At 58.1% G+C, this 14,736-nt stretch overlaps 1 protein-coding gene across 1 annotated transcript; it reads left to right on the forward strand.

Moving 5' to 3' along the window:
* Window positions 1-7,661: 7,661 nt before the first annotated feature.
* On the forward strand, window positions 7,662-9,528 carry Uts2r (urotensin 2 receptor). Its single transcript, XM_048366930.1, is given in 4 exon segments — window positions 7,662-7,784; window positions 7,787-7,817; window positions 7,820-8,531; window positions 9,258-9,528. Coding segments are annotated over 4 exon segments (1,137 nt in total).
* Window positions 9,529-14,736: the final 5,208 nt, after the last annotated feature.

Here is a 14,736-nt window from a genome sequence, read left to right on the forward strand (position 1 = left end):
CAGCGCAACACTTGTGCATCTGTGTTCTGCACAGAGGAGGATGTAGTAGAGACTGTTCTGGCCATGTGAATTCCACACAGAGGAGGATGTAGCAGACATTGTTCTGGGCATCTGTGTTCCACACAGAGGAGGACATAGTAGACATTGTTCTAGGCATCTGCATTGTGCACAGAAGAGACGTTGTAAAAATCGGCTCACCTCAGTGCTATTGGGAAGGCAGGTAGGACACAAGTTCCAGGCAGTTTTGTGTCCGTGTTTATAACTGATCACTGCCATCTCAAGCCCTGCACACAGTGATGGCTTAGTAGACACTGCTCTGCCATATTTCTGATCACAGAGGTCCACTTTCACACAGAACAGGGACAGTATCCTCTCTTGTTCCTGTGAAGATGTGTGTTGTATACACAGTTGGGAGCTCACTGTACAATGCGGTGGCTCTTGCTTATGCTATTGTTAACTGAGGCCTCTCTGTTTATATCAAGATTTGGGGCACTGACTTCCATTAGACACAGAAGGTGCTGATGGCTCTGATCTCATTGTCTCCAAGGGAGCAAGAAGGGGAACATGGAGGGCAGCGCTCTGCTACTTAGGAGTGGGACTTGGTGAGGATGTGTGGCTTTGGGTGCAGAAATCTGGAGCTCTGGGTCTCTTGTCACTCCACAATCCATGTCCAACTTTGCTACCCCAGAAGAGCCCTCCAAGTGTGTGTGCATGGCCTCTTTACTCAAGATGTGACACTTCGTGTATCATTAACTGGGGCTTTTGTTCCATTATCACATAGCCTACACAAGACATCCCTCATCCTTCTCCCAGTGGCAGGAGACACCAGTTTGGGTGCCCACATTGGGTGGCTCTTTGGTGCTCAGTATTTCTCTCCCCTTGCCTTTTGCCCCTCTGACCCTGGGCACTTTAGTCACGGTCAGTCTCTGAATTCAGCTGATCTTGCCAGCTTCGGTGCTTTGGCCTTGTGAGATTGCTCAGCTGTCTGAGACTGCCCAGTAATTAATTCCCACCCCCCTCTGAAGCTAGAGACCTGTTTAGGGTTTAATTGGTTTGATTGATGTCACCATCCCTCCATCTGTGTCCCAGAACTGGGGACATTGGGACCAAACCTGGGAAAATTGTAGTACCTGGCAGGGCAAGTGAGTATTCCTAACAGGGCTAAGGGCTGTCTCAGAAAGCAGAGTGCCCGTCTTCTGCAGGTGGCTCCATCAGGGCCTGGGGCAGTGTGGTGAGACAGTGAAGTGTATCCACAAGCCCCTGGGAAGCATGGGCTTCGAGGGTACAGGACCTGACTGTCTTGGCACCACAGGAGGGTCTGTTGTACTTTGTCAGGGCACAGCTCAGCCTCGGCTGCCCTCTTCTCGGCCTTACCCCTTCCCTTATCTTTCCAAAGCCTTCCACAACAAATTCTCCTGTTCTGTGTATCTGCCCAGTGGCCTGACAGCTGGATGGACTTGTGGATTTTCATGGTCTCTCTTTTTTTAAAAAAATGACTTATTTATTGTCAAAGTGATGTACAGAGGGGTTACAGTTTCATACATAAGGCAGTAGTTACATTTCTTGTACATTTTGTTACCTCCTCCCTCATTTCTCCCTCTCCCCCGTTTTCATGGTCTCTTGAGCATGTGAACAAAGCATCCTCTTTGGCAAGTCTGAAAAGCACCAATGTAGAGACTGGCTGAGCACCTGAAAAACCTGGGAAGCCAGCGCCTGCCTGCAGAGCCTTACTTTCTACTGAATATAGTAATGCAACTGGAAATTAGTTCTTTCAGAAAAATTATGAGTCCCAAACATAATGAGCCCATTATATACAGATCAAAGCTTTAAAAGTCATATTTGGGGAGATGGGGCTTTAACCCTTTACGGGTTAATGGTCCACTAAGTGAACCACAAATGGTAGGGTGCTTTTGCATAGAGCACATCAGTTTTGGGGGGCTGGGAGCAGCCTTCTGAGCTCCCATTTGATCACTGGTCTCTCTTGAACACTCAGGGCCTCTCCTGGGTCTAGGCCAAGGTCACCTGCGCAGGAGAGGATCCAGATGTCCCCTCCCATTTGCAGGCCTTGAGCTTTCTTCCTTCTCCTTCCCCTCTCACTTGCCCTCCCGCCCCTATCACAAACACTCAGGACAGCCCAACAGCCCCCCACTGTGCACAAGGCCCGTCAAGTCCACGGTGGACTGTGAGTGGGAGCTGATGCTTATCAAGGCTATCACTGCCATTGGTGTGTGGTGCTCAGGAACCCAGAGCCATGGGGTGGAGAGAGATCAGGGGTCCCAGGCTCCCTGTGACTGATGCTGACTCCAGACAGATGGTCACCGTGAGACCTCCTCTCCCTCCTGATCTATATTATAGACAGACAGATGTCCCACTGGAAGATCTCCTCTCCCCCATGACTTGCACTCCAGACAGACAGACATATGTCCACTGGGAGATCTCCTCTCCCTCCTGACCTGAACTACAGACAGACAGAAGTCCACTGGAAGACCTCCTGTCCCCCATGACCTGCACTCCAGACAGACAGATGTCCAGTGGGAGACCTCCTCTCCCCCATGACCTGCACTCCAGACAGACAGACAGATGTCTGCTGGGAGATCTCCTCTCCCTCCTGACCTGAACTACAGACAGACAGAAGTCCACTGGAAGACCTCCTGTCCCCCATGACCTGCACTCCAGACAGACAGATGTCCGCTGGGAGATCTCCTCTCCCTCCTGACCTGAACTACAGACAGACAGAAGTCCACTGGAAGACCTCCTGTCCCCCATGACCTGCACTCCAGACAGACAGATGTCCAGTGGGAGACCTCCTCTCCCCCATGACCTGCACTCCAGACAGACAGACAGATGTCCGCTGGGAGATCTCCTCTCCCTCCTGACCTGAACTACAGACAGACAGGCGTCCACTGGGAGACCTCCTGTCCCTACTGACCTACACTACAGATAGACAGACATCCACTTTGAACCCCTTGCTCCAACCACAGAAGAGGAACAAATAAATACAAGAAAAGGCTGAATTGAGCACTGTTATGCCAGTGAAGCACCCAATGTGGGTGTGCAACTTATGTGATCAGTTCACCCACCACAGACCTGTGCCGAGAACCACAAAGACAAGGGAGCCCCCCCCCACCAAGGTGGAATAGGAACGCACAAACCTAGATGTAAAAGATGGAGTCACTTGAAAAGATAAGAACACAGAATTTTCAGAGTAAGGGAACTCACATAAAAGACAGAAAATTATGAAAATATAGCATTTCATGGGCTCATGCCTGTTACTGCCTGGGACATGTCCTGGGGGTGGAAGGAACACCATGGTGCTGCCCACAGCCCTGTGAGGGGCTGGGGCCAGGTGTTCTCCCACCCCTGTGGGCATGCAGAGGACTTTGGAGGTCTCAGTCGGCATGTCTTAACTCCTGTTGCGTTTCTGGGCTGTGAAAGTACCCGTGGTGTCTTGTCAGTTGTGGGTCCTTCCAGAGCCCAATGCCAGCAGCTGCCTGGAATGCTAAGCGCACAGGAGCAGCGACCTGGGAGGGGCAGGACAGCATCTCTGCCAGATCTGACACCGTGGATGCGGGGCAGTCACCAGCCACAGTGGTGGTACACTTCAACCCCCTACAGGGAGGTGGCCTGCGCTGAGACGGGAGGCCTCGGGTTAGGCTGCCCTCGGGATAGACCTGGACGCATAATCCCTTCCCGCCAGGGAATAAGCCAGCCGCTCATGGGTCCAGCCTGGGCAGGAGAAAAGCAGCCTACTTCCTTGCTCCAGATCCATCCTCACGGGGCAGGGTCTATTCGGAGCCCTGTTGCCTGCTCGGTGGCCAGTTCTGCAGCTCTAGCTCAGGCCCCGGTGACCCTGGGCTTTCCCGCCCCCCTCCCCAGGTCCAGCCTGCCAATCCCGCTCTACCGGTGGAGATTTGAGAGCCACCCCTCGCCCTCTGCCCCTTCCGCAGTGTCCCCCCAAAATCCCTGCAGAAACTCTGCAGACTTCCGGGCGGAGCCGGCGGAGGTGAGCGCCCGCGGCGGGGCGGGGTGGAGCGGGGCGGGTGGACGGGGCGGGGCGGGGCGGGTGGACGGGGCGGGGCGGGGCGGGTGGACGGGGCGGGGCGGGGCGGGGCGGGGGGCGGGGCGGGGCGGGGGGCGGGGCGGGGCGGGGCGGGGCGGGGCGGGGCGGGGCGGGGCGGGGGACGGGACGGGGCGGGGGCGGGGCGGGGCGGGGCGGGGGACGGGGCGGGGCGGGGGGCGGGGCGGGGGACGGGGCGGGGCGGGGCGGGGCGGGGCGGGGCGCGCGGGACCGAGCTCCCCAGCCGCCTGCGGCGGCCCCCACTCCGCCCGCACCCCTGGCCTTCCGGACCCCAGGCCCCGGCGGCGGCAGCCTCGGGGAGCTGGGGGTCCCCCGGGCCGGCAGGAATGGCGGTCGCTCTCTCGAGCCCGGAGTGGGACGCGCCGCTCGCCGACCCGCGCTGCGGCCGGGGCTCCCGTGGCTGCCGGCGCCTCCGGAGGCGGAGGAAGGACCGCCTTCGTCTCTCCGGCCCACGGAGGAAGGTCACGTCCCCGGGGCGCACACCCGGGAGTGGGAGGGGCGGGGACGGAACGCGTGTCCCCCGCTCTCAGGGGCAGCGCCAGCCGGCTTCCCAAAGCAGCTCCGCCATTCCCGTTCCGAGGCCCGGCCGGACCCCGCTGCCCCGCCACAGGTGCGCGGCCTCCCCGCCCTGCCTCCTGCGGGGGGGGGGGGGGGGCGTCCTCTGTGGCTGTCTGGTCATCTCCCCGATAACAAGGGATGCGCAGCCTCTGTTCCGGTGCTTGTTGGCCATTTGGGGTTCTGTTTCCAGAAGTTCCGATTCAAGATCCCCCCCCTCCCCATTGTGTGCGTGTGTGTGTGTGTGTGTGTGTGTAAGAGAGAGACACCCAGACACCCAGGCTCATTTTCCTCATATGATGAATGGTAACTTAAAGTTCCCGCTCCTTCTGGCATACATTTTTCTATTTGGACTTTTTTTTGTTTGAGGCATGTGCAAAGAGGTTACATTTCCGTAAGTAAGGTACTGAGTACAGTGCTTCTTGGACAATATCGTCCCTTCCTTCACTTTCCTCCTCCCCACCTCTGCCCACAAGTTGCGTAGTTTATTTTCTACATAGGGTCTGCTGAGTACCACAGCTGCATCTGTTCACCCTTTCTCCTCCATTCCTGTGCCCCCCTAAAAGACAAAAAGGAACAACAAAAGCAAAAGAGACCAACAGTAACCTAAAAACCCCCATGTCCATGTCTTGGAATTTGTTTTGGTAGGTAGTATTTTAGATGTTCTGAGGAGTTATGCCTTTGGGTTCCTCCCCTTAGTGTGTCCTCCTTTATTGTGATGCATGTGAAGGCCTAGAGTCCTGTATAACTTATCATGTCCAGCCATGTTTTAGCTCTAGCTTCTGCATATGAGAGAAAACATGCACCATTTGTCTCTCTTAACACGATTTGTTCTAGGTCTATCCATTTCCCTGCCAATGACATATTATTTTTAATGGCTATGTAAAATGCCGTTGTGTATAGGTACCACATCTTGGGGGTCCACTCATCTATTGTGGGGCATTTGGGGTGTTTCCATATCTTGACTGCTGTGAATAGTGCGGCAGTGAACGTGCGTGTGCAGGTGTCCTTATCCTATCCTGGCTCGTGATGCTCAGGGGAGATGCCCAGGAGTGGTATGGCTGGGTCGTAGGGAAGGCCTATGTTTAGTTTTCTGAGGAGCCTCTGTACTGCTGTCTGGAGTGGTTGTGCTAGTTTACATTCCCACCAACAGTGCAATAGGGTTCCTTTTCCCCCTTCCCTACCGGCATTTATTGTTGTTCCAGTTCAAAATGTTGGGGTGAGATGGAATCTCCGAATTGTTTTAGTTTGCATTTCCTTTATGGCCAGGGACGATGTCGTTCTTACCTCCTCTTCTGAGAAGCCTCTCCTTAGCTCCCTTGCTCATTTAGTGATTGGCTTATTTGCTTTGGGAGGGGTTAGTATATTTTGGATATTAGACCTTTGTCTCATCTATTGCAGGTAAAGATCTTTTCCTAGTCTGCTGGCTGTCTTTCTAGTTTAGTAACAAAGTCCTTTGCTGTGAAGAAATTTTTTATTTGGATGTAATCCCATTTGTCAAGTCTGTCTCCTATCTGCTGTGCCCCAGAGACTCTTTTCAAAAATGTTCTGCCCATGTCTTTAGTTCTGGTGTTTCTCCTACTCATTTTTGCAATAGTTTCAAAGTTTCAGGTCTGGTGTTGAGGTCTTTGATCCACTTTGAGTTGATATTATGCATGGTGACAAACAGGGATCCACTTTTAGTTTTCTGCCTAGGGATGCCGTTTTCCCAACACTAGTTATTGAAGAGGTTATCTTTTTTGGCTCCCTTATCAAATATCAGATAACTGTAAGTATATGGTTTTATTTCCAGTTTCTTCTAGTCTGTTCCATCGATCTTCAGGTCTATTTTGTGCCAATAGCAAGCTGTCTTATTTTCATGGCTTTGTTGTGGAGCTTTGTTGGGATTGTGATACCACTAGCATTACATTTCTGCCTAGCATGGCTTTGGCTATTCGAGGTCTTTTGTTGTTCCATGCCAATTTTTGGATTGTTTTCCTTTATTTTGGTAAAGAACATTATTGGAATTGTAATGGGGATTATGTTATATCTGTAGTTCACTTTAGGCAGTATGGCCATTTTTACAATATTAATTCTACCTGTCCGTGAACATGGAAAGTCTTTCCATTTCCTGATGTTGTCTGTGTCTTCCTTTATGTTTTTATACTTTTTTCTATGAAGGTCTTTTGCTTCCTTGGTTAGGTTTAGTCCCAGATACATTTTTGAGGCCTTTGTAAATGGGATTGTTTTCATGAGTTCTCCCTCTACTTGTACATTATTGGTATACAGAAAGATTTCTGTGGGCTAACTGTATCCTGCTACGTTGCCAAGGTTATTGATCAGCTCTTGGGGTCCTTTAGGTATAAGATCATGTCATCTGCAAATAGGGATGGTTTGACCTCTTCTTTTCCTATGTGAATCCTTCTTAGGTCTTTTTCTTGCCTCATTGCACTGCTAGGAGTCCAGAACTATATTGAAGAGGAGTGGAAAGAGTGGGAATCTTTGCCTTCTTCCTGATTTAGAGGAAATGGTCTTAGATTTTCACTCTTCAGTATGATGTTGGCTTTTGGTCTGTTATACAGCCCTGCTCCAAGGTTCCAGGGTCCTCGGGGGCTGCTGGGGAGATGAAGCCGAGGGGCGTCCTCCCCGACGTCCTGCGGGACTGGGATGGGAGTGGAAGAGCCCGGGTCCCACGGCAGCTGCGCCGTCCCTGGGGACTTGAGGGGGTGTCAGGGACCTGCCCTCACCGCTGGTGGGCCTCCCCCCTGCCCTCACCACTGGTGGGCCTCCCCCCTGCCCTCACCGCTGGTGGGCCTCTCCCCCTGCCCTCACCGCTGGTGGGCCTCCCCCCTGCCCTCACCGCTGGTGGGCCTCCCCCCTGCCCTCACCGCTGGTGGGCCTCCCCCCTGCCCTCACCGCTGGTAGGCCTGTCCCCCTGCCCTCACCGCTTGTGGGCCTCCCCCCCCCCCAGGACAAGCTGGTGCCCGGGGACGCCCCTCCTGAAGAAGCGTCAGGTCCTGCCTGACTGGAGCCTTGTGTGCGGGCAGAGATGGCCCTGAGCCTGGAGCCCACGACCCACTTCCCCTCGCTGGCTCTCACAGGAAGCACCACGCCTGAGCTGCCGGGCGGCCCCAACGTGTCCCTCAGCAGCTCCTGGCCCGGCCCCACAGAGGCCCGCCCCCCCGGCAGGACCTGGTGGCCACGGGGCCATTGGGGCTGTGCTCTCAGCTGTGGGCGTGGTGGGTGTGGTGGGCAACGCGTACACCCTGGTGGTCATGTGCCGCTCCCTGCGGACCTCGGCCTCCCTGTATGCCTACGTGGTCAGCCTGGCCCTGGCTGACCTGCTGAACCTGCTCAGCATCCCCTTCATCGTGGCCACCTACGTCACCAGGAACTGGCACTTTGGGGATGTGGGCTGCCGTGTCCTCTTCAGCCTGGACTTGCTGACCACGCACGCCAGCATCTTCACCCTGACCGTCATGAGCAGTGAACGCTATGCTGCGGTGCTCAGGCCTCTGGACGCGGCGCGGCGCTCCAAGGGTTACCGCAAGCTGCCGGCCCTGGGCACCTGGCTTCTGGCGCTGCTGCTGACGCTGCCCATGACGCTGGCCATCCGGCTGGTCCACAGAGGCTCCAAGAGCCTCTGCCTGCCAGCCTGGGGCCCCCACGCCCACCGCGCCTACCTGACGCTGCTCTTCGGAACCAGCATCGTGGGGCCTGGCTTGATCATTGGGCTGCTGTACGTCCGCCTGGCCCGGGTCTACTGGCGGTCGCAGCAGGCCTCCTTCGCGCAGACACGGCGGCTGCCCAACCCCAGGGTCCTCTACCTCATCCTGGGCATCGTCCTGCTCTTCTGGGCCTGCTTCCTGCCCTTCTGGCTATGGCAAATGCTTGCCCACTACCATGAGGCGGGGACCTGGTCCTTGGGGGACTGTGGTCTCTGCCTCTGCAGGAAGTTCCATGACATCACCATGATGGACAGTGCATTAGCCAATCATTAATACCCAGTTAGTCCCTCCTCTTCCTGCTGCCATTACTGTTATATAAACCCCTCCCTTGAATAAAGAACCTTTGGAAGCCGGTAGACCATCGGGCGGCTCCCCATCTCTTAAACGTAAGGGGGGCTGGGGACGTGCGGGGATTTCGGTAGCCCCATCCCAGCTCAGCGTAGCCCGTCCGGGACACGCTCTGCCCTCCCGCCGGCGGGAGCAACGCGCAGAGCCCAGTGTCCCCCACAATTAGAGGCTGGGCGTCTCCCCAGGGGGGACGTGGAATTTAAGCCCGACAGTGGGTCGGGAACCTGTGCACGTGGTGGCCATCGGCGTGTGAGCGCCTTCCAGAGGGGGGGATGCGCTGGAACTCGGCCACGCCATCGCTGCGGGTAGCTCGTCCACATGCCAAGGCCAGGGAGGCGACTCAGCCTGATGCTGTGGGCACGTTTGCTCTCTGCCCAGGCCCAGGAGGGCCCAGGCGTCCTCACAGAACTGCCCCAGGGAGCCAAGGGGCAGTTAAGAAGGCAGGCATGAGCACGAGTCCACACCATGAGGGAGCAGGCAGGAAAGCGCACAGGTGCAGGAAAGCACACCCCCCCCCCCCCGCTTGCACGCCAGGTGCTCACCAACACTCTCCCCTGCCACTCTCACAGGTGCACACACGTGCACTTGGAGACTGCACAGTCCACGGAGGCACAGCAGGCCCCTGGACGCACCCCTGCACTCCCTGTCTCCTGGCACGCCGCACGGGTTGCAGCCGCGGCCAGCCCACAGCTGCAGCACAGCCAGTGCCAAGGAGCTGATTCATGGCAGTCTTTCTGGCTTGAGAACCCGGCATCGCCTGGCCCGTGGCCCTGTCGGCCTGGCCGCCCTCCCGGCTCCAAGGCCACGCTGGGTCTCGGAGGAGCCCTGTCCACCCCTTAGACCCAGCCTGGTTCCCAGGGGGGTCTGACACGGGGCAGGGCAGCGTGGATGGCAGGGCGGCCCTCAGGGTGGGGAGTCGTGTCGGGGTGGTGTATGCAGGCTGAATGGCGACCCACACCTTCCCAGCAACTGTGCGGGGACACACAGCCGCACCTGACCCCACCGACCCCCAGCTTCGTCCCCACACAGGCCAGCAGTCACTGTCACCTGGTAGTTGTAGGAGAGCTGTGGACCGTGGGTAGCTCCAGGACGCCAGTGTGATTTCCCCGACTGTGCTTGCTGGGGTGCATTGCTCGGCCTTCACCTGACTGTCTGGAGCCCACCCCTCCACAGGCGGGCAGACTAACCACGGAGAGAACCAACAAATACCTCATTGCAGCATTTTGGATCTGAGCTGGACTGGCTGGGGGCTACAACCTCACCAAATCGTCACTTAAGATAACGAGCACAGCACACTTTGAGGGCCCTCAGACATCCTTTCCAGTGTGTTTTCAGTCATCCCCGCGCCCCTGTGCCCTAGTGGGCCCTGGCCTGGGTTCCTTCCGTAGGTTTGCCTGTTCTGGACCTTTCTCTATGAATGTTTCCAGGGTGGTCCACAGCACTCAGTGCTTCATTCCTTCTGAGAGCTGAGGGCCCCGGAAGACAGGTCAGTGTGTGTGCCCTAGGCACGTCTGTGGACACCTGGAACCATGCTGCTGTGGGGATGCCTAGGAAGGAAGTGTTGGGGGCACCTGTAGCACAGGCTTCACTTCCTGGGAGCGGTGAGGACAGAACCAGGAGCCAGGCCAGTACTGCCCGGTGCCTGTCCTCCCAAGGCCTCGCCCTGCCCCAGGCCCTTCCCTCCCCCAGGGCCCACCTCCCTAACCACGCCAGGTCCAGGTCCCTGCCTGGCCCTGTGCCCGGGGTGATCATGCCTTCACTTTGTGAGTCTCTGTGGTGACCACCCGGTCTGTGTCCAGGGCAGGGGCAGAGCCTGACCAGAAGGAGGAGGCAGGATGAGGGGTAGGATGAGATGACGGTGGTCACAAGACATCCATCAGATAACAGGACCCATAAGCCCCCAGCAGAGCACCCCAGCAAAAGCCCTCCCCGTTGAACCTGGGTAACTGCAGTCGAAATCAGGACACGGGGGATGCAAGGCGAGTGAACCAATGCATACTTTATTCCAAGAGGGCCAGGGTTTATATAGGGTTAGAAACCAATTTTACAATTACAGGGTAAAAGATCAATACAGCATGACATTTTTCTCAAATACAAAAGTGGAGGAAATTTCCTACTGTGAGGGCAGGAACTTGGTACAAATGCCTTTCTAATTACAGGAGGTAGTGACTACAAAGATTGTTGATATCAAAACAAGGAACTGTATACAACCGAGGTAGAACTATAATTATCTCCTAGCTACTATCTCCTTAAGGCTAGATATCATCAATCTTGACTTCTCCAAATACTTGTGAAATAACAGTGAGGAGACTTTCGTGTTTATAGTGAGAATCTAACACTAAAGGCAGCTGGTCAAGCAAGTCTCCTTAGGGAGACTTGCTAAGCAGGGGGGAAAAGGAGATAACAACAGGTGGCTTCCTTTGGCCCGCAAACACCAGAAACTCCTTACTGGGAATGTGTTCCCAAGGGCCTATTAGTGTGCTAATGAGGCATCGGAGTAACCGTGCCCGGGCTAAATTTTTCCACTGGTTGGAGACTTTAATTCTCCAACACCTCCCGTCAGTCAAAAGCAGCCAGACACCGGTGGCTCACACCTGCCATCCTACCTACTCAGGAGGCTGAGATCTAGGATCAAGGTTCAAATTCATCCCCAGCAGGAGTTTGTGAGACTGTTATAAGCTACTCAGAAAAAACCAGAAGAGCTGTGGCTCAAGCGGCAGAGTGAAAGGAAGCCAGGGACAGTGCCCGGGCGGAGTCCAAGCCCCAGAATTTGCAAAAAAATAAAAAATAAAATAAAAAAGGGCTGGGGATATAGCCTAGTGGCAAGAGTGCCTGCCTCGGATACACGAGGCCCTAGGTTCGATTCCCCAGCACCACATATACAGAAAATGGCCAGAAGCGGCGCTGTGGCTCAAGTGGCAGAGTGCTAGCCTTGAGCGGGAAGAAGCCAGGGACAGTGCTCAGGCCCTGAGTCCAAGGCCCAGGACTGGCCAAAAAATAAAAATAAATAAATAAATAAATAAATAAACAAAAAATTAAAAAAAAGGAAGAAAAAGAAAGAGGTGCGTGTCTTGGGGCAGGAGTGGGGGCATGTGGACACTGACTGGCCTGGGAGCCGCCTGCTGCCGGAGAAGGGCTCATGGGCCCCATCCCTCTGTCTGCTGGCTACCCAGCCGCACTGGCCCAGAGCCAAGCCCGGGAGGGAGAAGATGTCCCACCAGCCGTGGGCCTCATGAACAGGACAGCAAAGACCTGGCACCCAGTGAGTGAACGAGCCAATGAATGCACTGCGCTCCCGGGTTTGCGTGGCCACCTCGTGGTGCTGGCTAGGCCGGCCCGTCTGTCTCCAGGCAGCTTTGACTTGGTTGGACTTTGGTTTCAGGCTGCCTGGTGTTCTCTTTGTGGGTGCTGTGCTGGTCGACGGGTGCCCCTGGACTGCGGGAGAGCCGTGACCATGCTTGTGGCATGAGGTGGCCCTGGCTAGAGCACAGCAAAAACGGATGGCCATGACTGGCTGGCAAAGACACAAACTCTTGCTACTCAAGAGTGTGTAGGCCGTGTCTCGCCTGGGCAGGCGTGCCGCCCGGGTGGGGGCCCGGCCCGAGCGGGGGTGCGGGGCACTAGGGCCCCTCCACACCCTAGGGAAGGCACAGTGGAGCCTGCCCTAGGCTGGGCTGGCCTCCTCACCACGCACAGCGTTTCCACTTGAATTCCAGACGGGTGACAGGCGCGCAGGAAGCCCGCCGCCCGGGGCCGGCGGCGGGCGGCTCCAGACCCGGGCCTTCTGCAGGCCTCAGGAGCTCCGCAGTGCATGGCCGGTTCTCCTGGGCCTGGCCCGGTCCCCAAGCTGCCCACTGCTCGGGGCGCCCTGCCGACCTCCCCGAGGCCGCGCGGAGCGGCTCTCCTCTCCGGGAGCGGTGGACGTGCAGGCCGGGGGGGGGGCTGGGTGGTCAGCAGCCTGGGGACTCAGCTGTGACCCCAGCACCCTCGGCCCCCTGCGCGGTGCGGCTCTCCTCTCCGGGAGCGGTGGACGTGCAGGCCGGGGGGGGGGCTGGGTGGTCAGCAGCCTGGGGACTCAGCTGTGACCCGAGCACCCTCGGCCCCCTGCGCGGTGCGGCTCTCCTCTCCGGGAGCGGTGGACGTGCAGGCGGGGGGGGGGGGGGGCTGGGTGGTCAGCAGCCTGGGGACTCAGCTGTGACCCCAGCACCCTCGGCCACCCCCCCCCCGTGGCCAGTACCGCCCGGCGTTACCTCATGGTCTCAGCCGGCCTGCGTCACCTGAGGACCCCTCGCCCCCCACCCTCGGCCCACGGTGCCAGGCCGGGCAGGGTATGGGGCTGGGCTACTGCGATCCGAGTGGCCGTGCAGGAATGCAGCCCTCTGGTGGCCACCAGGGCCACCCCCAGCCCTTTGTAGACGCTGGCACCCCACAGCCGTGCCTCACCCCAGAGCTACGTGGCAGTGTAACATCCAGAGGCACCCTGGCTGTCTGGGACGGTGGCCCTGTGCGCTGGCAGCCGGCACCCGCCCCCCCCCCCCCCCCCCCCGCGCCAAGATTCCTTCAAGGACGGGGGCCTGGGCTGGGCCGGGCCTGGGCCTGAGAGCACAGGAGACACAAGAGCCCGAGACGCCAGTGCGGGTCAGGGCTGCCTGGGCCAGAGGCCTCCTCAGGTGCACCCGGGAGCCCAGGGGTCTGAAGAGGCCAAGGGGCGGGGAGGGGGAGGGGGAGGGGGAGGGACGTAGGGCAAGGGGCCATTGGGCACCCGCAAACTCCCCGAGGGACGCAGCCCACCCGGGGTGGCCCCATGGGGAGACGGCAATGGAGGGCTGCCGGCTGCCCCCACCTCAGACACGGGGGCTGAGCTCCCCCGGGCACCGGGAGGGGTGCAGGAGCCGGGGCCAGGGCCCCTGAGGAGCCCAGGCGGAGGCACGCCCACACGGGGCGGGCGGGGGACGAAGCCTTCATCCAGGAGCCCGCCCCGCCCCGCCCCACCACCGGGTCCCCCTCCGCAGCTCCTCCTGCCCTTGGCAGGGGTCGGGAGAAGGCGGTGGCCAAGCTCGGATCCCTGCTGGTGGCGGGTGCTCTGTAGCCTCCTCGGGACTGGGACCCACAGGCTCCCACTGGTTGGTCTTTGAAGGCGTATGATATGTGCACATGATGGGGTATGGGGTCGAACGTAGGAGAAACAAAAGTAACTTCACAGGCTGGCATTTCTTCCTTTTCCAGGACTGGAGTTTGAACTCTGGGCTTTGCTTTCGCTAGGGGCACCACTGTGTTAATTTTCTAGGCCTTCAAAGGTGTTAAGGAGATAGAAAGCCAGAGAGACTCAATAATGGCCAAAATTCCCTCTGTGAGTAGGGCCTAGGCTCCAGATCTTCCCCCGTGCCCATCGGATGGTGCCCAGCATGCTGCCCGGCAGGGCAGGGCAGGGGCAGGGAAGGGAAGGGGCAGGGCAGGGAAGGGGCAGGGCAGGGGCAGGGAAGGGAAGGGGCAGGGCAGGGAAGGGGCAGGGAAGGAAAGGGGCAGGGCAGGGAAGGGGCAGGGCAGGGCAGGGGCAGGGGCAGGGCAGGGGCAGGGGCAGGGAAGGAAAGGGGCAGGGCAGGGAAGGGGCAGGGCAGGGGCAGGGCAGGGGCAGGGTAGGGGCAGGGGCAGGGAAGGGAAGGGGCAGAGCAGGGGCAGGGGAAGGAAGGGGCAGGGCAGGGAAGGGGCAGGGCATGGTGAGAGCATGGAGGACCGCTGGAAACCCTCTTGGAGCAATGGCACCAGATCTGTCCCCTGCTGCCCAAGGACCTGCCCCGCAAGCTTAGGGACAGGAAAGAAAGACAGGTGCAGAAAAAGGGCCACTCCAGACCTGCTGGGGGTGGAGGGAGAAAGCTCAACACAGCAGGGCCTCTGGGGGGACATGGTGGGGGGGTTCCAGGGGACATGGTAGGGGGCCTCTGGAGAAAACAAGGGGTTCTGGGGAACACAGCTGGGGCTCTGGGGGACACAAGGGGTTCTGGGGGGCACAGCGGGGGCCCTAGGGGGACACAAGGTTCTGGGGGACAC

This window comes from Perognathus longimembris, chromosome 17 (assembly GCF_023159225.1).
Source record: "Perognathus longimembris pacificus isolate PPM17 chromosome 17, ASM2315922v1, whole genome shotgun sequence".
Classification (NCBI taxonomy): domain Eukaryota; kingdom Metazoa; phylum Chordata; class Mammalia; order Rodentia; family Heteromyidae; genus Perognathus; species Perognathus longimembris.